This window comes from Centruroides sculpturatus, unplaced genomic scaffold (assembly GCF_000671375.1).
Source record: "Centruroides sculpturatus isolate CEXI.00-Female unplaced genomic scaffold, Cexi_2.0 scaffold866, whole genome shotgun sequence".
Taxonomy (NCBI): Eukaryota; Metazoa; Arthropoda; class Arachnida; order Scorpiones; family Buthidae; genus Centruroides; species Centruroides sculpturatus.
The window spans coordinates 331,373-358,831 of NW_019385250.1; the positions used below are offsets into that span (position 1 = coordinate 331,373).

The window sequence follows — 27,459 nt, forward strand, 5'->3', positions numbered from 1 at the left end:
TGTGCAAGCAGACACTAATAATTTTTGTGAACTATTATTAGTTAAGTATGTAAAAATTTATTACATTTCCTGTTGTACTGTTTTACCCAATTCTCGAACCGTGTCAGAGTGAATCCGTGCTATAGAAGTGCCGTGTTATACGGGGGTTACCTGTATTTATTGATAAAAAATTGTAAAATTAACATTTGAAATATAATATAAAAGTAGAAATTTTTAAATTCAAACATTAGCAAATAAATGTTTTAATCCAATAATAGTTATATAAATTGTAGGATCATCATAAATATGTAGATTTACAATATAAAGAATTTACTGATTTTTTACATTCTTAGTTAATATTTTGAAGTAAAAAATATTTTCTATATATGTTCAAATATTATTTCATAAGCTGATACTGATCCAAGAAAGAATTGAGTATGCTTCTCATTAAAATTTTATTGAGTTTCTATAAGGGACAGTCAAATGAAAATGAGACAGATGGGAAAAAAGTAAGTAAACTGTTTATTATTTCAAAAGTAATCACCATGACTGTTAATACATTTATCCCACTGTGAGAAAAGATGGTCAATACCTTCATGGAATAATGTTTGTGGTTGCCTACGGAACCATGATTGTACCCAGGCGTGCATCTCTTTGTTCGAAGCAAATCGACAGCCACGAATGTCTTTCTTCAGGACTCTAAAAAATATGGAAATCGATGGGAAGAGATCGGGATTGTATGGAGGATGTGTAAGGGCTTCCCAGCAAAACTTCTGCAGCGTAGTCGAAACAACCTTGGCAACATGTGGGCAGGCATTATCCTGCAACGGAATGATGCTGTCTGTCAACATTCCTGGGTGTTTGGACTTGATGACACACTTCAAGTTTTTCTGGGAAGCTTTTACACATCCTCCATACAATTCCAATCTCTCCCCATGCGATTTCCATATTTTTGGAACCCTGAAGAAATACATTCGTGGCCGTTGATTTGCTTCGGATGAAGAGGTGCATGCCTGGGTACAGTCATGGTTCTGTAGGCAACCGCAAACATTATTCCACAAAGGCATTGACTATCTTGTCTCACAGTGGGATGAATGTATTAACAGTTATGGTGATTACTTTTGAAATAATAAACAGTTTACTTACTTTTTTCTCATCTGTCTCGTTTTCATTTGACTGCCCCTTATATAAAACATAAAGATGTATAATTTTAATTATTGAAATATAAGTATGTGATTATTATTTTAGAAAGTCTTCACTAAGTTGATAAGAAATTGCATAGATTATAAACAGAACTGTATGTATATTATAGAATACAGTTAACATATCTTAGGCAATTAATCTTATATTGTTAATTCACAAATTTTAATAAATATAACTGTTACCATAATCTCAACAATGGAAAATGAAAATAATCTGTTGAACATTATTTGCTTTATCTTTTATGCTTTATACTGACTGCAATCTCTTGTCATGTTTCATGCTAACTTTCTGTAAAGCAAATGAAAAATTCTTATGATCTAACGTTCATAACTACAGTAGTTAATACAAACTAAATCTCAAACTATTATTATAAGAAAATGCAAAACCTAAAAGTCAGTTGAAAAATACAGTAGATGCTGCTTATTTTAATCACTTTTGGATTTGCCTAAACTTATTTAATTTCTTTCCATAATGTTATAAGACTATCATTGGAAGAAATTCTGATTTCATTGATTCTAACATTAAAAGAATGCATGAAAACAATTTAAAAATCTTGAAAGATATAATATCTTGAAGATTTATTAATTAATTAATAATAATAATAATAAATCATTCAGTATTGTATGTCTGATACCAACTTCAACAACAACTAGTATAATGCTAGCAATTTAAACTATTGTATTATGAGCAAATAAAAATTAAAATGATCAATTTAAAGGACTGGTTAAAACCAATTATAATAACTTATGGTTGATAACATGAAAATTATTATATGTTTAGAATGCTAATATGAAAAGAAAGCATAAAAAGGCCTATTTACCCAAAATTAATGATTACAACAACTGAATTCTGGTTACAGTAAGTGAAGTTTTTATGATGTATTATAACTTTTATTTTGATAATGTTGACTGATAACATTATTTATGATTACAATAAGTGGAGTCTGGTAAAAGGTAATAGAAAAATTATTTATTCTCTATAATTTTTATTAATTTGAAAATTCCAAATTTTCTTTTGTTTAAAGATATTAAAAAATGTTTATAGAATTTTTATTTTTTAATATTATCTGTACAGTACTGTATTTATTCTAATAAATAGTATACTGTCTCTAACTTTTTTCAGCTTGCAGCTGTGCTGTTTTAGAGTGAACTTAGTACAGTTGTCCCTTGATAATCCGACAGGTATGGGACCAAAGGTGTGTCAGATTACCAAAAGTGTCCGGATTACCAAAAATAATTACATATTTCGCATTGTTTTGCTAGCAGTAACTTACAATATTCTCTACTCCAACTGTTCGAACAAAACTGCTCACATAAAACACACGAAATGTGTGTCATTGAGTAAGAATTGGATGGGGAGATTTACATCGCGACATGCTTCTGTGCAAGCAGACACGTAACGGGGACGGGTACCTTGACGGGAGGTGCATCAGACTACTGAGCATGTCGGATTAAAAAACGTTGGACTATAGAGGGACAACTGTATTAAAGAATTGTGTTTATTAGAATAAATACAGTATATTTTATAACAGACTTTATATATTTTAAATTAAGAATATAGTAGAGTGATTCAAAAGATTGGTCTCAAACTTCAGGAGCACACAGAGAATTAAAATGGAGCAACTTTTGAGTAGGAACTTGATTACATTAAACAGCTTATATTGACTCAAATTATGTTGGTAAACTTTTTTTGGGGCATATCAAAAACCTTTTCTATGAGACACTGGTGGATGATCTGAAAACACTGTTAGCCAAAATTCTTGCAACTGTAGATATTGTTAAGGAAACCCATGGATAATTGAGAGGATGCACCGATTTCCTTTGAAAATGCAATGCCCATATTGGATATGGGGGATGCCAATTCAAACATTTTTTGTAACAATACCATTTCACGTGTACTATGTTTCTATTCATGTATTCTTTGTTTCATTATTAAACAATTGTTCATTGATATGTTTTATGTTGTCATGTATAGTTTTTACATTAGACAGCTTATGCTGATTCAGGATTATATCAGCAAACACAGTTCCTGTTAGAAAGTTGTTCTATTTCAACCCCTCTATATGCTCATGAAGTTTGAGACCAATGTTTTGTATCACCTTACATATCTTAAAAAGTATTTGAAATCAAGAAAACATGTGAATATGTTATTAAATTGGTTGATTTAAAACATCATAATTGTTTTAAAAAGCAATTTTAAATATCTTTACAAAAATTTAATTATTATTGTGATTGAATGAATTTTACTTCTGCAATGGATTCATTAACATTCAAGATAAGTACATATTTTATAATGCTTTTCATAAAAATACATTCAGTGCTTTTTATATATATTAGAATTTTATAGAATATAATTATGCCTTGTATGTTTTATGTTTTAAATCAAATTATTATTTCTTTAGCTTGTATTTTAAACTAAAAATGAACTGTTAATATCCATCAACGTGTAATATTTCCCAATATGCAAAACAAATAAAACTAAAAAAAGTATATGTAAAATTTAAATGTTTCTTTGAATCATATAAATTATTTTTAAATACTGTATATAATTTACTTTAATCTAGTTTATTCTAATATAAAAAAAGATAAATTTATATTTTTGATGAATTATATTTTTTCAGATTTAAACTTGCACTAAAATATATTTAATGTAAGAAAATACTATTTCACATGTTCAATGTAGTCAAACTTCAATATAAAATGCCTTTCTATATAGCACTATCCTCGTACAGTGCCAATCAATGCTTGCAAATGTTTTTTCCACATAAAGAATACCATCATTTAATAATTATCTCTGAATTACCAAGTATAGGATTTTTTATTGTAAAGGACATTTTTATCACTAAATTGTGTGACTTTCAAACTCTCAAACCTCAAACTTGTGTTTAGAATTCATTAATAAAATAACTCTCAATGTTTGAGATTATTCATAAAGCAGTGCATTCCATTTAGTTAGCGGTGAACAAATACTTATGCTATATTAAGGTTTGACTATGTTTAGAATTAAATAGTTTGGAATACGGTAGAGCATCAATTAACCGAAAGCTTTCCAGTCGGCAAATTTAAATTTCCGCTAGTGCTGTGGCGCTGCAATCTTTGGCTATGTCTTGGGCCACTCGAATATTATTTTTGTTGGTGTGCGTATTTTAGCTGGCAGCACTGGCACGGCCGTGAGAGGGTACCTAAGGACGTGCCAGGATTTGAACGAATTTCAACACGGGATAGGTTAATATCTTTTTCGTACATGATCGATTATCCGAAAAATCGACTTTCCGAACAACCTCAGTCCCCAATTGATTCGGATAATCGATGCTCTACTGTACTTTCAAAAATATTCTTGGTTTACTAAAGTTATATGGATTCTGAATAATAATTTGAATAATTAATTTTATATGTATATTATTACTTTGAAACTGTAATTATACTGAATATTTTTGAGTATAATTACATTAAGTTTAATCCCAGTTTAAGGTTTATGATTATATTAATAGTAAAAAATAAATAATTACTATCGTAATTATTTTCTTTTTAATAAATGTTTCTTAAAATATTCTTAAAAAGAAAAAAATTATATTTTATGTTAAAGATATTTACTTTATTTAGCAGCAGCTATGGCAGCAGTATCTGCTGCTCTTCAACCTGCAGGAATGCCATCTGTATCCAGTTTAGGTTGGCCATCTTCTACTTCTGCAGCACCACCTCCCACAAGCCTTCCACCTTCCAATCCATTAGTGCCCTCCATACCTAATAGTGCCCATCTTGATCTGTCTAACGAAACAGCAGATAGTGATAGTTCGCATGATTCGCAAGGACAGTATGATAATGGTGAGATGATGGTTATGGAATTAGATGACGATGACAAGATGCATGTAAAGCAGGAGATATGAAGCTCTTTCACGAATGAAAAATTAATGTGTGAAAGATTCACAAAATGAAACTTTGAGCTGTTTGAAAATATATATATATCTATATATTTCTGGCCTTGTAGATGACAGTATTTAGTAAAAACGAAAAAAAAGTGGTCCGGCGGTCGAAAGCTGATAGGAGTGCTACAAATTGGGGTTGTGCTTTTACATTTGATCTCTTGCCAAGCAAGATCTATTCTTATTTACTTTAATTTTTGTGGTGTGCAAGTGGCATAGCCAACAAAATAAGACACTTTTTGAAGTAAGTTTGTCTTCAATGTATGTGTTTGCTATTTGTCTGATTGTGAAAGATCATTTGATGGTAGCTATTTCAAATAGGATATGTCTGAAATATCAAACATTTATTTATATCATTAGATGGGCTCGTGTAAAATCATGGCAGCCATTACAATTTGCTGTGAAAACATCAATTTGTGATCAATTTCGGTGCCACCATATTCTATAAGCACAACATAAACATCTGGAGAAAGTGCAAATATAAATTTAACTAGATATTTAAAGAAAAAAAAAGTGATAAAAATTATTTTATTTTGCTGTCTAACCGACAGAACGAGAAAGGGTTTCATTTGAAGATTATATTTTTAATCAACATAAATGCATGTCTTGTGATGTTTGAGTCTGTAGTCTGTTTTAGACAAGGGTGATATAATTGGGATATATCTTTATTGAAAAGAAATTGCATGAATTGAATATGTATGTGGTGATGGTGTTTACAATAGATGATTGAGGCATTTGATGTCATAACCAACTGCAGGGGGAAGTAACCTAATTTTGCAATTATATTTCTCTAGCATTTGTAATGACTGGTACCATTGACAAAATTTTTTTCAAAAGATTTGCCATTGTTCATTCATCAAACATTGTAAATAACATATTTTAAAAAAATGATTGCATTACAATGGATGTCAACAGAAAAATAATTTTGTCTTCTGACAAAGTCCAGTTGAAATGAACATATTTTGTAATATTCCTGCCATAACAATTTTTACCATATTTTTTATCCGATGCAAACATTTACGATTTTTTTTGTTCTTTCAGACTCTTCAGTTTTTTCCTTTCATCAGTTGGATTTTCATCATTTTACATTATTTATTTATTTATTTATTTAAGCTGCCAATTTTTATTTTTGATCTTAAAATATAATATTGCATGTTGAATAACGTAAAACATGCCATCACACTCATTAGTAACATCCGCCATCTTTTGGAGATTATTTGGTCCGTGACGTCAGACTGAAACATCATCAATTTGAATTGCCGTATCTTCGCTAGCCAGTATTACGCTAATAGTTTATAATTTTCCATAATTGATTCACAAAACAGTTGTTGGATTTGTTATTTATTTGCCCTTCATACCTCATACATTGTTGCCATAATCGTAAAAAAAAAAGACTCGAATCCTGTCTACCAGTGCAAAACTGACCAGTTTTTTCAAATAAATATCTGGTAGTTTTGTTTACAATGTACAGAATTTTTTTAAAAAATAATGTTTGTATTTTAATTTTGTGAGTTATTCACGTGTGCATTGCATACATTAAAGTAATTAGCCATAGTATGATTTTCAAACAGGGTTAATTTTTTAGAGTCAATATATAATTTTATTGTTGTAATTGTATATTTTATTTATCAAAGAATATCAGATTATTATATAATCATAGTACATGTAATTATTTCAAGTGTGACAATTCTTGTTTTTCTTCCACTTGATAATTCTTTTGTAAATATGCAAATTTCTTTTACTTATATTGGCAGTTCTTATACCTTATTCTTAAATTGTAGATAAAATTTTTTAGCAATTATTAATGCTTTTTAAATTTCATTAGCCATAGTAATTGATTTGAAATTTCTTTTATTCTTTTGATTTAGTTATACTGTATATTTCTTAACAATAATAACTTTCAGCACAAACTGATGTTTCTTACTTTTTAATACATGCACTTCAAAGTTATTCTATAATTTTCAATAAAGAACTGCCAATTTTTATATTATAGAAAAAAATATTCTAATGTTTTATAAATTTATTAAAGAAATGAAGATACATAGTTGAACAGTATTCAAATTGCATTTATCAAACTGTTTAAAATTTTCAATAATAATAATACTATAAAACGTATCAATCAAGAAACAAAAGTAAATAAATTGTTAAATAAAATAAAAAAGTATCGAAAGGTAATAGAATTTGTATAAAATTTTATTGAAACATTAAGATGTATCTTCATCTCTGCGGAACTTTTTATAATTCGTATAACAAAATCCAGTAATAGTTCTTATTTACTGTACAGAAGAGTTTACAGTATTTATCCTTACATTTTTACAAGTACAAAACGATTGAATATTTTAAGTTTGTTATAAGAAAGGGATTCATTCATTCAGGAAATCGCTTTATTATAGATATTGTGCGATTGTTATTATATTGTGAAAATCAGGTAAACTTCAATACCTCTATCCCTCGAAACTGTTTCTGTTGTTCAATTTAATATTTGTCTAACGTGACTAATTCCAGTTTGTACTCAGAGAAATCATATATATATCATCATCATTATTGTCATTATTATATAATGGGTGATCCATTTAACTTGAGTATTTTTAATACTATCGGATGTTCTCAACTGCCAAAGTTTCAAAACTCTTCTTAATGAATAAGATTCTGTCAAAATAATAGATGTTATTTTAGTATTTATATGTTTTGAACTTAATGGATTTGAATTAGCGATGCACAGATTTCAAATTTTCTAAATAATCTGCTTGTTATGCATTTAAAGAAACAAACACCAGTACAAAACCAAAAACATATAGCCAATAATTCTGACCATTAATATACCTCTTGCAAGATTTGAGTCTGTTAAAAATATTGAGAAGCTAAATGAAAATTTCATCGTATGGTCTACTGATGAAATAATTTGTGCATTTCCCATTAAAGAAAACGAGGAGATTAGGAATAAATGATTTAAGTAAAACATATAAATGTAATTAGTTTGATAACATGACAAAAATTGATGGCATGTTAAGTGTCACATTTTGAATATTAAAACTTAAGTCTTATTTATTGATTTTATATAAAAATCTTCTAATATATGTATGAATAATTTTCAAAACAATTGACGAAAGTTCACAAATTGGTAACAAGATTTAAAAACTCGATGGAAAAATATATAAGGAGGTTATTTTATTCCGAAATAAATCGATGGAAAAATTAATTATATTAATTTAATATTTAAATAACGCATCTCTGTCTCTGGGAAGCTGTTAGGTCAGTCATATAATAGCACTACCTCAAATATGACATTAAATTGCATAAACCTGATGTTATAGGCCCATATATTTGACCAATCTATAATTAAAGTACAACAATTGTTTCTATTGATTACAGTCCTTGTGTCTTCGTTAAACAGCAATATCATATATTAGCCACGGTGTGTTTTTTATGTGCATTAGGAAATAAGAAATTTTGGTTGATATCATAAACTATTTAAAAGATGATCTGATGTCCAGTTTTATATATTATATATATATAAATATATGCGCTTAAATACAGTAATGATGTAACCAAACCAATTTGCCTTTCTAGCATTCATATAATGCAGAACTCAGGTTTAAATGTCTGGAAATAGTTTTAATTTGTTTTAGTGTAAAAAATTTTCATTTTATATTTAACATAGATACAGCTTTTAAAAAATTAAGTATGGTGATTAATCCCTTAATCGAGTGTCGTTCCGTTATGCGTAATTTGACGCTTACCCTTTGTGTAGGCTCCACAAAATGTCAATCGGTTAACAAAGTAATTTTTGACAAAATAACTTATTATTTTTGTCCTAAATAAAGTTTGTAAAGTTAATAATTCTGTAATTTCAAATATTTTTAAATATAGCTCCCAAGAATTGTAATAAAAATTAAATTGAGGGGCAAGAGTTAATTCTTTTGCAATTCCACACTACTAAACACTGGAGTAAAGTTAATTACGTACCTCAAGCCTGTTACCGGTGTGAAATTAACATTAAAAAACGAAAAATTAGATTTCCACAAACATTTTTGAACCTTCCAAATGGTTGTTCTTCAGGTGGCGACGAATTTCCATTAGAATGCTATTAAAAAAGAAAGAACATTTATTCGAAATTCGAATATATTTACCCAATTGTTTACCCAAAGATGTCATAGGGGTAAACATATTCAAATTTCGAATAAATGTTCTTTCTTTTTTAATGGCATTCTAATGGAAATTCGTTGCCACCTGAAGAATAACCATTTGGAAGGTTCAAAAACGTTTGTGGAAATCTAATTTTTCGTTTTTTTAATGTTAATTTCACACCGGTAACAGGCTTTGAGGTAGTAGTTAATTCTTTTAATTATGATTTGATTTATTATAATATTTTTATAAATTTAAGGTAAAATGGGGTAAGTAATCTCAATACTTTTATAGGTAGGTATGACTATCCCATCTGTAGTTATATTTTTATTGTAATAAGAAAATATATCTAAAAAAAGTGTGATATATTTCTAAATTGTTGGTAGTTTACATAATAGATTTTTAAATGTAATGAAAAATTACAATTTTACTTTATTTCAATAAAAAGTAAAGATAATTCATTTTAAAATTAAATGGTATTTTCTGTAGTATTTCTGCATATTAGCAAAACCAGTTAATTTTTTTATTGTTGCAGCTTATTTATATATTTAAAATGTTTTGAAATTTATATCATTTGTGTTAATAAAGCTTATATAAGCATTTAATAAGAAAAAGCATCCCATATCAATTAGAAAAAAGTGGTTCTCATATTTGATATGAGATAATATCTTCTGTTGGTTTCTTGTAAAAATAGTAATTCACTAGTATTTCAATAATTTTTATGCATTAAATCTTTATTTATACAACATTAATTTTAATTTTTTAAAAGTGACATAATGTCATTATGAATCCGATGCTCATTACCGACTTAATCTTTCTATAATTTCTCTGTAATTTTCTTTGAAGTATGAAAGTTACATTGTTCTTTGTAACAATAATATAATATAATGTCTATTATGAATAATTTTAAATAGCAAATGTGTAATTTTCTCAAATAGATAAGATACATAAGAATTAGTTTATATTTTATTGAAGGTTTTCTCAGTTTATTTATTTTGAAATTACCTGAGCAAATAGATTATTAATCCTCAAATAATGAAGTATAAATAGAATTTTTTTTATTTACTGCAATTATCCAATTGAATTACACAGAAGGTGGTAATATTTAAAAGTAGAGTATGTGATTATTATTAATAAGTCAGATTTTTTTTTGTATCCTGGAATTAATATTTTAAATTACAATAATTTTAATATTTACAGGGTATCCCAGTCTGGAACCATAAGTCATGTTATTCTTTGTTTTATAGATAAAGTGTGGTGCTGATTAAGGAGGAACAAACTGAAATTATTTTGATGGTGGGGACTTGCAATCCATGTGAAATTACCAAAGACTTTAATGGGCTTCATCTATTCTCTGTGTGATCTGGATGCAGCATGTTAAACTCTTTGGCAACTTTACACTGACAGTGGGTTGGAAGATCCACAGTGAATTCATTCCTCTTTACTTGGTACCATGCTTTATCTGCAAAAGAATAAACAAAGATCAGCGTAACTCCTATGGTTATAGACTGAGATATCCTGTTATTGTTTAGAAAAAGAAAACTTGATGATTTTTTGTTGTATCATCAAGTTTTCTTTTTCTATTTAAAATAAAATCTAATTTTTTTTATTTTTCTTTAATTTATTTGTACAGAATATATATAGGATGCTTTTTTTCTGATTATGCTTTAAGAAAGCAAATAATTTAGATAAATTTAGAATTTCTTACAATGTGACTTTTAAACATCAAGAAAATCTTGATTATTTAATGGATCAAGATCTAAAAATAAGAGCCCAAGTTGTCCATAGATTACAATTTTTTAAAAATCAATTTAACGCATTCCAGGTAGATGGAACATTCTTGTTAATTGGCAATATGTAAGATATTTCTAAAGTATTTACCTCATTTTATCTTAAAGTATCTTCTTACTCACACCATCAATTATTAAGTATTAAAATATGCAAAAAGTACTTCCCAGTCCAGCAATCAACTGTCCATTTGATAAATTTTTGTTTGGGAACAATGGGGTTCATTATATATATATGTAAACATATACAAATTTTTTTATTTGCTTCGATGAACCCAATGTTTGTCCAGATTTGTGCCTGGGACATAATATAATAATGTCTAAAATGATAATTACAAAAAAAAATTTTATGTAATGTCTTCATATAATTAGCAGCACAAACAATAACAATAAAATCTTATATAGTGTGATGTGCATGTTATATGTAAAAATTTCGAAAGGATGCCAAGTTCCTGCAGGAAAAATTACGAAACATTAGGCTTGGGCCTAGAAAGAGTATCCATTTAATCCTGTCCCAGTTATGATATAACCTATGTATGTCATGTGCAATCTACAGTGACAAAATGTCCTAATTTTTGTATTTTTTGTCATGTGTTTGTAATGATCTGATTTAATTGTGACTAAATAAAAACTGTAGTTTGGTTATTTGCGTTTTCTTATTTCATAAATGTTTATATTGTATAAAATTCACTATTTACAAATCCAGGTACTTAATGAAAAAAAGCAACACCTTAATAGTAAAAACAGAGCTTCGACTAAAAAAAATTTCTGAACATAGAAGCCATTTTAAATAATTAATTTTCATTTGTTTACCTTCCATTTAAGCAATTAATTCACAATTCATGTTAGTTTATTACATGTTTGATATCAAACGATGAATTTAGTAGTCAAGTCATCAACCAAAAATGTAAATGAGGAAATTTATGAATTATGAACTCCAATAAAGCAATTTAAGAATATTTCTTGCTCTTTCAGTGCTCTTGTGTTGCTAAACAGCAAAGATATCAGTCTGCTGCTCTGGATATAATTTAAAAATCTTTAAAAATTAATATTAAGATTTAGTTTATCCGTAAATAAATAATCATAAATTCTCCAAAAATATTTATACTCATCTTCAACAGGAAATAAATGAACATAAACTCAATTCAATGCTAAAGTAACCAATTTCCAAATTAAAAAATTCATTATTTTTATATTTAATAGATATAATGTCTAATTTTTTGCAAAATTGCAACCTACTGCATTTAAAAAAAATTCCTATCTTTCTAAAGTTAATGGGAAGAGAATTTTACAAATTTTTATAATGATTCTAATAATGTAATATTCTGAATGTTTCATTTGATTTATATAATTTTAATAAAAGCAATTAACATTATAACATTAATATGTAACATTAATTAATAAAATGATTTATTTAAATATTATGTCTTACATAAAACTTCTTAAACATAGGTCGTTATTATACAAGTTCACCGCAATTGCTGATCACGACTTTAGCAGTTGGTTTTCCCGTTTTTGATCCGCAATCCTAATAATACAAAATTGAATTAATATTCAATACAATTTCTTTTTAAAAATATTTATACAATTATATATCACCAACCTCCATCTTTTTTACAATTTCCATTCCACTTACTACTTGTCCAAATACTACATGTTTTCCATCCAACCTTAAAAAAAAAAAAAATAATAATAATATATTGTATAATTATTTAAGTATAAAATTAATATGTGATGGATAATTTCAACAGTAAACAACAGGCTGATGCTATTATTGCTTTGGCCTGGTTCAGAGATTTTGGCAGATAGTAGATGCAGTCAGATCCACTTAACAGCCCTCATCACAAGCACAGAAAGAGTAGGGAAAAAAAATTTATTTTCTTACCATTCTGTTCTTACTGTTGTGAGAAAGAACTGAGATCCATTTGTATTTGGTCCAGAATTTGCCATTGAGAGAGTACCTGACAAATAATTATGCTATCAATGAAATTTTATTTGTAAAAAATTAAATTTAATCATTATAGATTTCTTAATTTGCTTATGAAAATATAATAATTGATTCAAATGCAATAATCATATTCTAGGAACTTTAATTAAGCTGTTACATGGTATTTATGAATATTAATACATTGAAACTTCCATTAATGAACACTCCCGAACAGCATATACCTCTGATTTGTAAAAATTTTTACAATCTCCAGGCCCTTCAAATATGACATCTATTATATTCACCTCTAAATAGTGGACACTTTAAATAATGGATGCAGTCATCCATAACCTACCTTACAAAAACCCAAAGTTCCACCTTCAATATTCTGAAATAATTAATTACATACAAAACATTTTAAAACTAAAACAAAGAATCAGTTCAAATACTCTCAGAGGAAGAATTTTGGCCGTAGGCATCAAATAAAAACCGACTTAAAATAGGAATAGAGAGGGCGCAGGCTGTAAAAAGGCAAACAATATTCATTATCTGTTTGAGAACTTAACCAGATTAGTCTTCTCAAACTTGACAATAAATGATGATAAATAACATTAATATGTATGTCTTATTGTTGGAATTAAGGTTATGGTACCAAGAAACCATAAACCGAAGTTATTCATTCATTCGACAAGAACCATAGCATAATAGTAATGAAAAAGAAACAGTTTTAAGGTTAAGACAAAAGCATTTATTTGGCGAAAGTTCAAAGATTGTGTTACAAAGGAAATTTGCTGACCATTTTAAAGTGTGAGGAGATGTTTGGTTTTCCTGAATTTATGATCTTAACAGCTTTGTGATGGCTAAAGTAATTTTTAATAAATCATTTATTGAAAAAAGCAAAAATGTTCTAAAAAATTACATCTATTTGATAACTACAAAGCAGACAAATTGCTATATCAATTTTTATTAGTCGTTTAGATCAAAAATGACATTTGAATGCAAGAATACCGAATACATTTCTTATCCCTTGACGTGGCTAGCAAATTTCCTTCGTAACTCAACATTCAAACTATCATAACCTAAACTCTTCTGTTCATAATAACAGTTTTGTTTTTCTTTTTTGTTATTTCCACTCGGGTCATTTTTGTTGAATTAATAATTAATCAACGTTTATATTTTGTCATAATTTTTATGTTCCATTTAATTAAAGTATCCTATATAGTCTGTTTGCTATTTAGAATTCAATTAAAATGATATTTTTACAGCTGCAAATATATATACGGTATATTTATGCTACATATACTTTTTGATATTTTCACATTCCTAATGCATACTGGTATTTGATGTTTTTTGCAATCCATCATATTCTTCACTTTATAATGACCAGCTTANTATAATAAAATTTGTGTATACAAAAATTAGCTTGATAAAATATAAGATATTTTATACTTTTAATAAAATAATTAATAGTTGTATGATTGTTAAAAAGAATTCAAAAACAAATTTTATATTCTGAAATATTAACAGCAAATAGAGTAGAAGGTTTCATTCACTTATTTGGACCAGTCGAACACATCAACCTCTTGAACATTTTAGAAAGTTTGAGAATCCTTTCTTAATAATGCACAGTGACTTGTCAAATAACCCATTCCCTTCACTAAGTAAACATTTTTACAGCCAAGGTTTGTGAAATTAACTGTCGCGAAAAAAATCACAATCATAAATGGGGTCGTGAATAAAAAAAGTTTAAGAAGCCCTGCTGTAATAAAATTTTGACTTGTATAAAATATTAATAAATTTTCTAAGTTTACAAAATGAAGAAACATTTTATTATATCTTTAAGATGACAGAATTAACAATTCTTTTAAAATGAAAATGTGCAAGATTTGACTGATATCTTAATTTTAATCCTAAAATGCATGGCCCATGTATGTAAAACCTGTAGATACTTGGCTTCATAATCTTTTTTAGTTAGGTTCACTAAAGAAACTCTCATTTAGCAAATGTGTTAAACACTCTTAAAAGTATTGACTTCAATGAGAGTAGAACAAGTTCATGGTAAATTATTAAAAAGATAGATTTTTAAAGAAAGGAAAGTAAAAATAATATGGTAGTTTTAACAGAAAGACACAATATTAGAGTAACAAAAATTTCCTATTTAAGATAATTAAAAGCATACAGAAAAGAAAGTATATCTATTGCCTCTATGTACTAAACATATGTGAGGGACCGGACCTGACAAATTTTGATAAAAATTTCATTTTTCGTCTTTCAAAAAAAAATTTCCATTTTATTACCAGAGAATGATTACATATCTCTCTCTCTGGAGTTGTTTCCTTTCCCAGGGAACTCATCGAATGTGTCACTGGGAACTATCAAAAAGTTTCCATTGGCGAAAAAAGATAACATGATTTGGAGGTATAAAAAAGATTGCCTCGGGGACAAGGAGAGAGTCTGAGAGTCTGAGAGTTTGCCAATTGCCCTCCTTGAGAAAGGATATTCAAGTGTGCTTCCCAATCGCTGATCCCATCCACCGCAGTCGTTCCCCCGACTGTTGCTCCTTATTTTGGACAATCGAGGTTCTCCCTCCAAGAACCCTATTCGGATGTCTCAGTCTAGAAGCTTGAACTTTTCTACCTGGGTGCACCTGCTCCATGACCATCCAACGAAGTTCAAGAATTGACAGAACAAGGTATTTATCTCCATGTGAAAAATAAATGTAAACTCCCTCTCTCGGTCAGGAATCTGTTAACCTCAGATGACACTATATAGCTATAGATACTTTAACTCACTACTAGAAAGCTAAAGAGAATTCTCGGTTACTTTATGTATTTGTGTAAAGATGTATATAAATAAACATATTTTTCGTTCTAATTAAGTAGTAGTGATTCACTTCTGATCTGTCTCTCAATCCTCCTCCATCCCAAATCAGATTGCCTGTGCATGTGACCGCTTTCGCCAATTCTGAAGTTGCAGTTTCTGTGTCTATCTTGAAGACACAGTGGTGTCAGTCCTGACGAGCACTAAAGAGGTGTCGACCCTCTGGTCACACTTATATGCATAATTTTTACACACCATAAAGGTTTACTTATAATAGCAGTAAAGGTACTAAAGCTCTGTTATCAAAAAGCTAAAGACTGATTATTGTGCATGTAGGGAAAAAAACCAGTTTTTATTAATAGTTCCCCTTTTAAACAGTAAAATATTTAAATTCCTGTAAAAAATTGGTGGTTATCACCATAATATAAATAAGAAATGCTGGTTAACTACAAATGAAAAAACTTGTTCTGAATCTTCCAGCTAATTCTGTTTTATATATCAATAATGCTCCCTATCATATTGCACAAGATGAATGATGCCCTACCAAGAATTGAAATAAATAAATAAATACAAACTTGGCTTTTAAAACACATTTATTTTTTCAAATGCAATGCTAAAGCCAGAATTATATGAATTAATCAGCTATCAAATTGACAGATTATCAAAGAAGCATAATCACACCATACTTCAACTTTCTCCTATCATTCAGGTATAAATCCAATAGAGCTACCTTGGGCAAATTTAAAACAGTGGGTTTAACAAAGTAACATTTAAATTAGATGATACCAAGAAAGTATGCAAAAAATAATTCTCACAAATTGGAGAAAGTGAATGGACAGAAAAATATTGGCAGAACAAAAGATTTATGGATGCAATAAAGACGAATTTAATAATTAGTTTAGAAGAAAACAATAGTGAAAGTGAACCTAATAAAATTTTTTAATATTCTGAATTAAGTATAATTAACATTTAATTCAGTAAAAAGAATTAGGTAATTATGATTATTTCAGGACATGATTTGAAACGTAAATATTTTATTGTAAATGTCACAAAATGTCATAGCGCATATTTCATTTATATTGTATATTTTGAGTTTAATTAAATGAAACTTTTTTTATAATAAAATTTGTGTATACAAAAATTAGCTTGATAAAATATAAGATATTTTATACTTTTAATAAAATAATTAATAGTTGTATGATTGTTAAAAAGAATTCAAAAACAAATTTTATATTCTGAAATATTAACAGCAAATAGAGTAGAAGGTTTCATTCACTTATTTGGACCAGTCGAACACATCAACCTCTTGAACATTTTAGAAAGTTTGAGAATCCTTTCTTAATAATGCACAGTGACTTGTCAAATAACCCATTCCCTTCACTAAGTAAACATTTTTACAGCCAAGGTTTGTGAAATTAACTGTACAATAGGTGGTAAATTCTCTGCATGACTTCGGCTGCTCAAGATCTAGTAGTGAAATCTCACACACTTTCATCACTCATTTTTTGACAGGTCCAACCACTTTCCTTTTGAGTATTTTGATTGGATGAAGAATGTTTTATACTGGTCTTTGGATGCTAAACAGCTTTTTAATTTAAACAATATATGATATGTCTCTCCATATAATATCAGAACCAATGAATAACCCACTATCAATTACCTATACTCCAGTACAGTTGCATTTAGTTATTCCATAGCAGATGTGAGATATAGCTTGATACAATGTTTGTGTCTATACTCCATATATTATTTATATTAAAATAATTTTTCTTTTTACAATATAATATCTAATTATAATTAGAATGCTTACCAGGACCCGTGTGTTTCAAAATAAAATTCTCATCTTCAAATTTTCTTCCATAAATTGACTTCCCACCGGTACCATCATGATTTGTCATATCTCCACCTTGACACATCTTAAACAGTTTAGGATCATTCAAAAAATCTACTAAATCTTAGTAAAATTAGTAATAATAATAAAAAAAAAATATTAAAGCATTTCATATTATACCTTTACGTGCACCATATTACAAATCATATTACAGATAAAAATTAGATCTAAGTAATTACACGTCAACTAATTAAATTCAACTTATAACTTGTGTTATATGCTTTGCATAAAATATGACACAAATACATGGTGGCCCATGATTATTTAAAGAATTATTATCTAACATTATTTTAAGAATTGTTAAGATTTGTTGGAAATGCTGTTTGATTTGGATTCAGTCACTTCTAATAAAGCAAATGAATCACATACAGTACTGTGCAAATTAATGGAAACAAGGCAAAAAACAAAAATACAATATTTGTTTATTTTGCCCTATTTCCATTAATTTGCATGTGTACTATAATATATATCTTCTTCAAAGTTATTTTAATTATTCTTAAAATACTCATGACATATTTTTTAAGATTAACATAATAAATACATCTATCCTTGTTTATCACAGGGTTTGGTTCCAGAAAAACACCATGATAAGCAAAACAGTGATAAATGAATAATAGAACCTATGGGAAAAATAGGGTTTTGTCCCAAGACCTGAAGCTGCCTTCCAACTTACCCAACTATCACTACCAAATAGTTTTTAAACACATGTAATGATATTGCTTCATGGTTGGAATAACATTTACAGTAAAATTTAATCTATATATATAAAAATGAATGTGTGTGTGTGTGTCCTTCATGCATTACCACACCGTTTATCCGATTGCCGTGAAACTGAGAAGTTGTTTAATACACTCCCGCGAAGGTTTCTGGCATTTATCCTACGATAGATGGCGCACATTTACATGAGCATTCAAGCACTGTGTGTTCGATCGATTTCAAATTGTGAAGACCATTTCCCCCCTTCAAAAAAAATATCTCTATATATGCATTTGGGCAGGGTGCCCCATTGTTATGTAGTGAGTTTTTCGTGAGCGATTCGACTGTCTTTTTTGGGCGATTTTGCCTGCGTTCTAGTCAGCTAGCTCTTCTGTAACGCCTTTTTTTTACATTTCCAAGGGGAAGCAGAGTTGCACCTTCTCGAGGTCCTGCCCGTAAGTAACCCGAAAGGGTGAAACTAAGCAACTCCTGCGTCTTTTAGCAAACATTCAAACAGTCCTTTTTAGTACTATGGCCAAAAGGCCACACGTGTCCGAATCGGAAGACAAGGTGTCTTCCCAAGGAGAAATGGACTTCATTGAAGAAGATAACAGAGTAAAGATAGCGGAAAGTATCCGCGAGGAAGTGGAAAACTACATGGCTGAGAATCATAAATGCAGACTCGGAACAGAAGAACACGTCGCATATGTACGCGGACAAATAGAACGCATTATCGATCTTTTAAAGCAAAAACCAACTGATCAACTGCAAGTCGCAGTTGATAACTTGCACAAGAAGATAGATAAAGTTTTGGAGTCAAGGGAAAGTTCTGGACGAAGTTACGCCCAGGTTACAGTGCAGAAAATAGTAAAGCCAAGAAAAGAGATAATCCTAGTGGAACCAGAGAGAGAAAATTCCGATGCAGAAGTAACGAAGGAGAGACTAAAGAAGAACATCAACCCCAAGAAGATGGGAATCGGGATACAAGCTGTTCGTAAATTGAAACGAGGGGGAATAGCGATCGAAGTCGGATCAGCCGAAGAGAAGAATAAGCTAAGAGAAGAAATAGAATCTAAAACAGGACTAAAGACAAGAGAGCCTTTCAAAAGAAAGCTGAGAATCGTCCTTTACGGCGTAGGAACAGAAGTGCCTAAGGATGAAATTATTGAAAGCATGTATGAGAAAAATGAAATTATTAGCAGTAACATTACAGAAACTGAATTTCGAGACAAAGTGGGAATAAGATTCCAATTTGGTAATAGAAACAAAAGAACGACCAATTGGGTCCTTCAGGTGAGCCCGGACGTAAGACGTCTTATTTTAAAAGAAAAGAAGATCAACCTCGGTTGGTCCAGGTGTGGAGCGGAGGGTTATATCTCCGTTACACAATGTTTCCAGTGCTGCTGCATTGGACATATTGCAAGAGACTGCAAGGAAAAGGGACCCACATGCAGCCAGTGTGGTCTAGGACACAAATATAAAGACTGTACACACACAGATAAAGTGGAATGTGTGAATTGCAAAAGAGAAAAGATCAAAGATTGTAGACATAACGCCTGCTCAAAGATCTGTCCACTAATTCAGAAAGTCAGAAAAATGTTAATAGCTAAGACGGATTATGGGAATTAACCCAATAGAAACTGGAAATGATAGATTGCTGAAAGTTTTACAAGCCAATGTACAGAGATCAATCAGTGGTACATCAGCACTATGCAAGACACTCGAAAATGTGGACATAGCCCTCATACAGGAGCCGTATTGTCAAAGAGGAATACCAGCCTGTCTCAGAACAACTTATAAAGTACTATTCAACAGGGACTTTCATCCGTCTATGACAGCCATCATCAACAATCCAGATGTTCCAGTTGTATTTCACGTTGAAGAACGCAACAAATTTTTAACATGCCTAGAAGTTGGAAACTATCTCAGTAACTATTTATTCATTTCAGTCTACTGCCCGATAACAGACGATTTAAACTCAATCCTACATCGCTTGGATGAACTGATTAAACGTTTTCCGCACAAGAATATTTTTATTTGCGGTGACTTAAATGCGCATTCGGAACTGTGGGGAGATCTTAATAATGATGAGCGAGCAAGTCAAATTCTGTAATTTACGAATGCTAATGGCCTATTTATCCTTAACCAGCCTGACTCATTACCAACCTTTGAAGCAGCCACAGGTCGAAGTTGGATCGCCCTAACCGTCTGTAACGGCAAAGCTCTAAACAATGTAAGGTCATGGCACGTATCATCGCTATGTAGTCTAAGTGACCATAGCTATATATATTTTGAGATTGGCATTGAAAGAGGAATGATAAGTGAAGAAAGCAGCCAATTTGCCATAAACAGGGCAAACTGGCCCTTATTTAAAACCAAGTTAGAGGAAGTAATGAACATAATAAATCTACAGGAATGTCATGACAAGGAGTCATCTGAGAGAGCAATTACGGATTTTAATGAGAACTTATTTAAGGCCTGTAGAGAGAGTATCCCTATAAAAAAGAAAGGCCGAAAGGCAGTGCCTTGGTGGTCAACGGAATTATCAGACATGAGAAAAAGAAATAATAGACTAAGAAGAAGATTTCAGAGAGCCAGGAATGATAATGATAGAATTGAAAGGAAAGAGCAGTACTTAGAAAACAGTAAGGTGTTTAAAGCCATGATAAAGACAAGGAAATTAGAATCCTGGCACAACTTCTGCACAGAGAGCTCAACAAAGCCTTGGGGCTTTTTTTATAAGGCCTGTGCAGGCAAGTTGAAAATTCCGACTTTCCTTACAGTCATTCATGATGACGACAAATACACAGCAGGAGTCGATAATATGGTAATAAAGCTCATGGATACATTTTTCCCAGGGGATGACCCAGGAACAGACAATACTGGGCAAAAGCTGTTGAGAGCAGAAAGTGAAATGACATATAAATGGTCAATGGACCCAAGCTTTACTACAGAAGAGATACAGAATGCAGTATATAGGCTAAAACCGGGTAAGGCACCCGGCCCGGATGGTATAGTCACAGAGATAGTGTACAAGGTCTGGGAAATAAACCCAAACTATATGACAAGACTTTATAATCTGTGCCTCGACTATAACTTCTTTCCAGCAACTTGGAAGCTGGCTAAACTGTTCATCATACCGAAGGGAGATAATCTAGATAAAAGTGATGCCAAAAGCTATAGACCCATAAGTCTTCTACCATTGCTTGGCAAAGTTTTAGATTACTTAATAAGTCAAAGAATCATGGCACATATACTAAGAAACAATTTCTTAAATGGCAAACAGTATGGCTTTCTTTTTAACAAGAGTACAGATGACATCATTTGCACCGTAGTTAACGAGATTGAACGGACCCTTACCAATCACAAGTACTGCTGCGGTATTAGTCTGGATATCAGGGGCGCCTTCGACCATGCGTGGTGGCCCCTGATCTTGAAATCTCTGAGAGAAGCAGATTGTCCAGAAAACATATACTACGTAGTTAAGGACTATCTTAATAATCGCAGGGTCATTTACTCTACAAATAGTGCAAATATAACAAGGGAGCTAGTAAGAGGATGTCCCCAAGGCTGAAATTCGGGTCCATTATTTTGGAACCTGGCGTATGACCAATTCCTTAGAGTCGACAAAGGTAAAAGAATAATAGAGATGGCATACGCAGATGACACCTTCATCATCTATGGGTCAGACTCCCGTAGGGAAATAGAACAGACTGGCAACAATGTGCTTGGCAAAATACTTGAGACTGGAGAAAGTCTGAAACTATCATTCAATGCTAAAAAGACCAGTGCAATAATCTTCACTAAAGGTCGCACCACAGATCTATACAAAAGATGCCCAACCTTAAAGATGGGAAACGGTAAAATAAAGGTAGTGAAACAACTACAATATCTAGGAGTGGTGTTAGATAACAGATTGACTTGGCTTCCACACACCATAGCAACAAAGGATAAAAGTATCAGCATGTTCAATGCGCTAGCAAGGGTAGCCAAAGCTACATGGGGTTTGAACAAGGAAGCTATGGAAATTATTTACAAGGGAGCTTTCATTCCAAGACTTACGTATGCAGCTGCTGCGTGGTACCTAGCAGCAGAGAAAGAGACAATAAAAAAGAAACTCTACAGTGCACAAAGGTGTGCTTTACTTAGGTTAACTAGAACTTTTAGAACCACATCTACTGAGGCATTGTTGGTTATTGCAGGAACACCACCTATTGACCTAATTCTCAAGGAGAGAGCTGTCCTTTACCAATGCAGAAGAGGACATAACATACAAATAGACGGAATATAATTAATGACGAATGACATAGAACTAAAGCTCACTTTATTGATGATGCCCAGACCACCTGAACGGAAAACAATAGTGTTAGCAGAAAGTGATGAAATAGGAAATATAGAACTGTACACAGATGGCTCGAAGGTAGATAACTTAGTAGGTGCAGCCTTTGTAGCAATATGCAACGGGATAGAGATATACTCTGAGAAGTACAGGCTTAGAGACTATTGTACAGTCTACCAAGCAGAACTGTTGGCAATAGAACGGGCTATTAGTTGGGTAATTACCACCGGAACAGATGGTCTAGTCCTGGTTAATACAGATAGTCAATCAGCTATCAGTGCTCTACGACAATTCGTGGACACAAATGAGACAGCCCTAAATATTAAAAACATGATAAATAAAAGTGGCATACAAATAAAATTTAAGTGGATCAAGGCCCACAGCGGAGTTGATGGTAACGAACGCGCGGATCTCTTAGCCAAAGAGGCCGCTAATCTGGTGAATGCGTCCCACGGAAAGATACCTCTATCATATATTAAAAGAACCATCAGAGCAGAGACTAACGCAATATGGCAAGACAGATGGAGTTACACTAATAAAGGTAGACACACATTCTGGCTTCTACCAAGTATAGAAGAGCGTATGAAAGATTTACAATGGCTCAAAATAAACTTCATAACTAGCCAAATCCTCACTGGATACTGTAATAGTAATGAATATTTACAAAAAATCGGCAAGAGGAATTCAGCAGCATGTGACTGCGGTAAAGAAAATCAAGACCTCAATCATAAAATCCTGGAATGCTACAAATACGAAAAGGAGAGGTTGGAGTTGAGACTTCTCCATACACAGAATACGAGATTCCCAAACTTGGACCTATATAACCTAATCCGAGACAGAGACTTGGCAAATGCTATTCAGACCTTCGCGAGAAGGGTTCTTATGTAAAGGTGGAGAGAAAAGTCATCTCTCCACCTACCAGCCGGCAATCCACCGGCTTTACTGTACAAGCGTGACAAGAACGCGTCATTTTGTTTTAATGTTAATTTAATTTTACTGTAGTTTGTTTATTGTAAATAAGAATTTATACTGGTTTAACTTAATAAAGCAACGTTCTCCTTGTGGTGCCTATGGCGGGACAAGGATGACTGATCCCCGCAAGGGGAAATGATGATCATTCAATGAAAAAAAAAAAAAAATGACCCATACATTCGGAACATTTGGGAATTTTACCCATCTACGCGCAGAGATGCCTTTGTTACCAATGCCTAATAACCGCTTTCGTAAAGCTAGCAAAATCCGGTATGGGGTAAACCGTTTCGGGATCCACCCTCCAGTAAGTGTCCAGATGTTTTTCTTCTTTGGTTTACTACCGAAAACCGAGTTGTAATCTTCCAGCACGTCATCCAGCTCGGTCTGTGCCGACGTCGGGGGAAGCGGAGGAACTCCCCTTTCTCTCCCGTCCCATCGTCCGCGATCGTACAGCTGCCGCGAGGACAGAGTTTGAACCAGTTCCCCGAATTTCCCGTCGGAACTAAGTACTATTCGTACAGCAAAAGTTCGCTTACGGTACTCCCTGAGACTATCTATTTCATCCCAGTTAACTCTCCCGTCTTCAGCTCTTATATGGTAGTTTCCTTTACGTCCTCGCTTTTCTTCTACATCAGGCCATTCCCACCGGACATCCAATTTGTAATCTGGGAAAGACTTTTCCACGAGAACCTTATCTCCGATGTTATATCCCTTTTGCCGTGCTTCCACGTTGTAAGGCACTGCATACTCTTCTCGTTTTACGTCCGTATGCTTAGTTGCAATATCGTGGACCGCTTTGATCCGATCCCTCTCTACATTCCCTACTTCTAACATACGGGTCATTTCACGCGTCAACCCTGCGGAGCAATTTGTCCCCTGATCATACCACATCAGTTTGGGACAACCCGTCCGCGTAAAGAATCGCATGAATACCGAACAAGTGACCATCGCTGACAACGATCTCATCCTTTCCACTTCTGACCATCGGGTGCATAATCCGATTATGCTAACTGCGTATCGAAGACCGTTAGCTGACAAGGGATCAACACCTATGTTAACCACTTGAAACGGGGTTGAGAATCGAGTAAGTGGTGTAGCTGGGGTCATATCTAGGACTAGATCAGGCGCTCTTACTAAGCACCTACGAGTATCCTGGCAGTACTTCCGGATGTCGGTCGCCATTCCCGGCCAATGGAAGCCCTCGCGAACATGACTTGCTAACTTCCGACTGCCAAACTGTCCACCGCACGGAGTTTTGTGTGCTAAATCTAACACTTTCGCTCTCCGATCTTGGGGAACAACTATCTGCTTAATGGGCCTGCCGAACGAACTATCTTGCCGATATAGTATCTCGTCCTCTACAACTAGCCCATCTTTCTTATACTTAACGACCTTCCCCAACCGAGAAAGTGACTCGTCCCGGACTTGAGCGTCTCGTACTTCTGTTTCTTTCTCATTTTCGTCGCTATTTTCACTGCATCCCGCCTCTGAGAGAGGTTCTGGCTCCTTTTCCTGATGGTTTCTGTTACCATCTACCCTTAAGCTCCTCGCCTGTCTTTCTCCCTTTCCCTGGAGCTTCTGCTTTCGGTCTAATAACATCCGGTGATCCCCTTCTGATGCTAGAGCGTCCGTGGGTTGGTGTAACTTGTCTGTTACGACACAAGTCACCATCGCCGGCTCACACGATCCTGTGAGGTCTTCCTCCCACAGCCCTATCGGGATCGTTACCGAATCAATCCGGTGACCGAAGGATCCAACCTGTTGGATTTCCCCCTTCGTTTCCGCCACCAATGATTCCCTTACGACCGAAATCTCATCCCCAGAATCGACCATAGCCAAAAGACTATTTCTGTCGCCTACCGGCTTGATTCTTTTTGGCGCCTCCTTGACCTTTGGTTGGTCACACGTCGTTATCCTCACTACCGGAAGTTCGTCTTTTTGGGATGTCTTGTTCGTAGTTACTAGCCGTGCCCGTTTGGACTCATTGGATGCCTTCCGCTTAGGACAAGCTCTCCTCCAATGCCCAGCCCTGCCACAGGCACTACAACTAGCCTTGGGGGTCCGTTTGACCGAACTCTGTGTCGAGGGAATGGGTTTCCTCATCATTCCTCTCTGAAAGTCCTGTCGCTTTCTAACCTCCTCGCTGTTACTGGCCAACCTACTACCTGACACCTCCCCAAACTTCTCTGTGACCTTAGCTACTTCTGCAAGCTTGCTCCATCCCTGGTGCCCCGGATTGTCTAATTTCCTCTTGACAACCCGACCTGCCGAGCTCCGCGCCTCAAAGAGCCGTCTTTCTTGCTCTAATATGCGTTCTGCTTCCCTCAACTTGGCCTCTGCTTTCCTCACCTTGACCTCGGCCTCTGCTGTCCTCAGCTCGGCCTCGGTTTCCGCTGTCCTCAGCTTGGCCTCAGCTTTCCTCGCCCCGAGTTCTGCTTTCCTTGCCCTGAGTTCTGCTTCCCTTAACTTGGTCTCGGCTTCCGCGACTTCAAACCTCAGCCTTGCTTTCTCACGTTCTCGCGATTCGTCTCGTAATGTCCCCAGCTCATCGTCCTCCCAATCCCTAGTTTGCAAACGCCTCGATTTTGCGCCTCTAGGCATCTCTGTGCTAGCGAGTAAAATAAAGTTTTACCTGGGTCAATGATTGCCGGTGTTGTTCGGTTCCTTTCGTCGCAGATCAGCCTTTCCGATCCTTGGTAGTTCGAAGTATGTAATCCTGTCGAATCCTGTGTAATCCTGTCGAAACTGCACCAGTCAACTTCAAATACACTTCAGAGCCAGTTAAATTTAAAACTTAATGTATATTGAAAATAAACGTATGTACAGTTACAATTAAAGTTCACATATAAGAATTACAAACATTAGATATTAACAAAGTTCAAGGTAATCATCCACTGCAACAGGTCCGTCGGAAAAGCACCTTGCGATGTACAAATTCAAAGTCCACAACCCTACAACAAGATGAGACAATCTTCTAAAACAGCTTAGGCGAGCTAAGGTCAGCGTGAGTTCACTTCCAATGTCCAAAGTAAACTGAACTTCCTGCCAGAACTTTCGATGCTTTTATAGGATTGAAACAGCATTGGATTCCACCAATCAGCATTTACCAGCTCTATAAGACGTCCGCCGATGGTCTGATGTCTTTTAACCAATGAGCGGTCGAGTTTTCAAAATGGTCTGATTGCCGTTTCTATGGCGACAACGGTCGTTCATAAAAAGGCGGGAAAACTGAGTGCCAGACGATTTTCTTATCACGACAGTTATCTTCAATAAAATCCTGTCCGTCCTCTTTTTTTACTTAGTTTTTTTTTTTCACTGCCTCATTGCCACAACGATAATACAGGATCCTTTCCTTAGACTTCTTTCTAAAATCTCTGGTCATTGCTAACATGACTCAGAGTGCTCTGCACCATGTCCGTATGCTCCCAAGTCTTGGCAAAGAATGTCTTGCCTGTTGTCTTTTTTAGCCTCAGGGTCTTGTTCTCTTCTTTGTTCACCTTATTTCTTGAAACTGGTCATCCCACCCAAGGGAAAAAGATTATGAAAGAAAGTTCTAGAAAGAGGGAGAGATACAGAACAAAGAATACTAACTAAACTTAATATCTGAAAGACGATATGGCATGCAGCCACACATCTCTTGATGTTGTGGCCTTAAGGTGATGTCTTCATGGTAAATTTCTCACTGTATTGTTATTTAATTATTTGACCACTATTTTTCTGACTATGGGTTAGAATTGTCCTTCCTGTTCCTTAATAAACTGTAAATGGTTGGGTTTCTTTTGTATGCAATCTTAATTC

At 33.0% G+C, this 27,459-nt stretch overlaps 3 protein-coding genes across 4 annotated transcripts in view; 1 reads left to right on the forward strand and 2 right to left on the reverse strand.

Moving 5' to 3' along the window:
• Nucleotides 1-6,496, forward strand: part of LOC111636719 — a 69,247-nt gene extending 62,751 nt beyond the window's left edge. The window contains exon 6 of the mRNA XM_023382022.1: nucleotides 4,785-6,496. Coding sequence (XP_023237790.1) covers nucleotides 4,785-5,068 — 284 coding nt within the window. The 3' untranslated portion in view covers nucleotides 5,069-6,496. The remainder of the gene's footprint in view (nucleotides 1-4,784) is intronic.
• A 3,769-nt stretch (nucleotides 6,497-10,265) lies between these two features.
• LOC111636724 (peptidyl-prolyl cis-trans isomerase A-like) lies at nucleotides 10,266-17,733 on the reverse strand. Of its 2 annotated transcripts, XM_023382029.1 has the most exons (5): nucleotides 17,574-17,733; nucleotides 12,902-12,977; nucleotides 12,620-12,686; nucleotides 12,449-12,544; nucleotides 10,266-10,691 (listed from the first exon to the last, which is right to left on the reverse strand). In XM_023382029.1, exons 1-4 carry the CDS (start codon nucleotides 17,677-17,679, stop codon nucleotides 12,476-12,478), a joined length of 318 nt encoding a protein of 105 aa, XP_023237797.1. In that variant the 5' UTR covers nucleotides 17,680-17,733; the 3' UTR covers nucleotides 10,266-10,691; nucleotides 12,449-12,475. The 2 variants fall into 2 exon arrangements, with proteins under 2 accessions (XP_023237797.1, XP_023237796.1); XM_023382028.1 differs by lacking the exon at nucleotides 10,266-10,691 and having other exon boundaries at nucleotides 12,405-12,544; nucleotides 17,574-17,729.
• A 4,936-nt stretch (nucleotides 17,734-22,669) lies between these two features.
• Nucleotides 22,670-26,262, reverse strand: LOC111636720. Its single transcript, XM_023382023.1, has 2 exons — nucleotides 23,863-26,262; nucleotides 22,670-22,696 (listed from the first exon to the last, which is right to left on the reverse strand). The coding sequence occupies exons 1-2, from the start codon at nucleotides 26,260-26,262 to the stop codon at nucleotides 22,670-22,672; spliced, it is 2,427 nt and encodes an 808-aa protein (XP_023237791.1).
• Between the last annotated feature and the right edge of the window lie 1,197 nt (nucleotides 26,263-27,459).

Bases quoted from the DNA above. Each gene is read 5' to 3' on its own strand.
- LOC111636720 (XM_023382023.1), bottom strand. From the start codon at position 26,262: ATGCCTAGAGGCGCAAAATCGAGGCGTTTGCAAACTAGGGATTGGGAG. The intron at 22,697-23,862 runs GTAAAATTCCCA...TTTTCCGTTCAG, and splicing joins GCATCTCTGCGCGTAGATGG to GTGGTCTGGGCATCATCAAT.
- LOC111636724 (XM_023382029.1), bottom strand. From the start codon at position 17,679: ATGTGTCAAGGTGGAGATATGACAAATCATGATGGTACCGGTGGGAAG. The intron at 12,978-17,573 runs GTAAGCATTCTA...ATTATTTGTCAG, and splicing joins TTTGAAACACACGGGTCCTG to GTACTCTCTCAATGGCAAAT. The intron at 12,687-12,901 runs GTAAGAAAATAA...TTTTTTTTTAAG, and splicing joins ACAACAGTAAGAACAGAATG to GTTGGATGGAAAACATGTAG.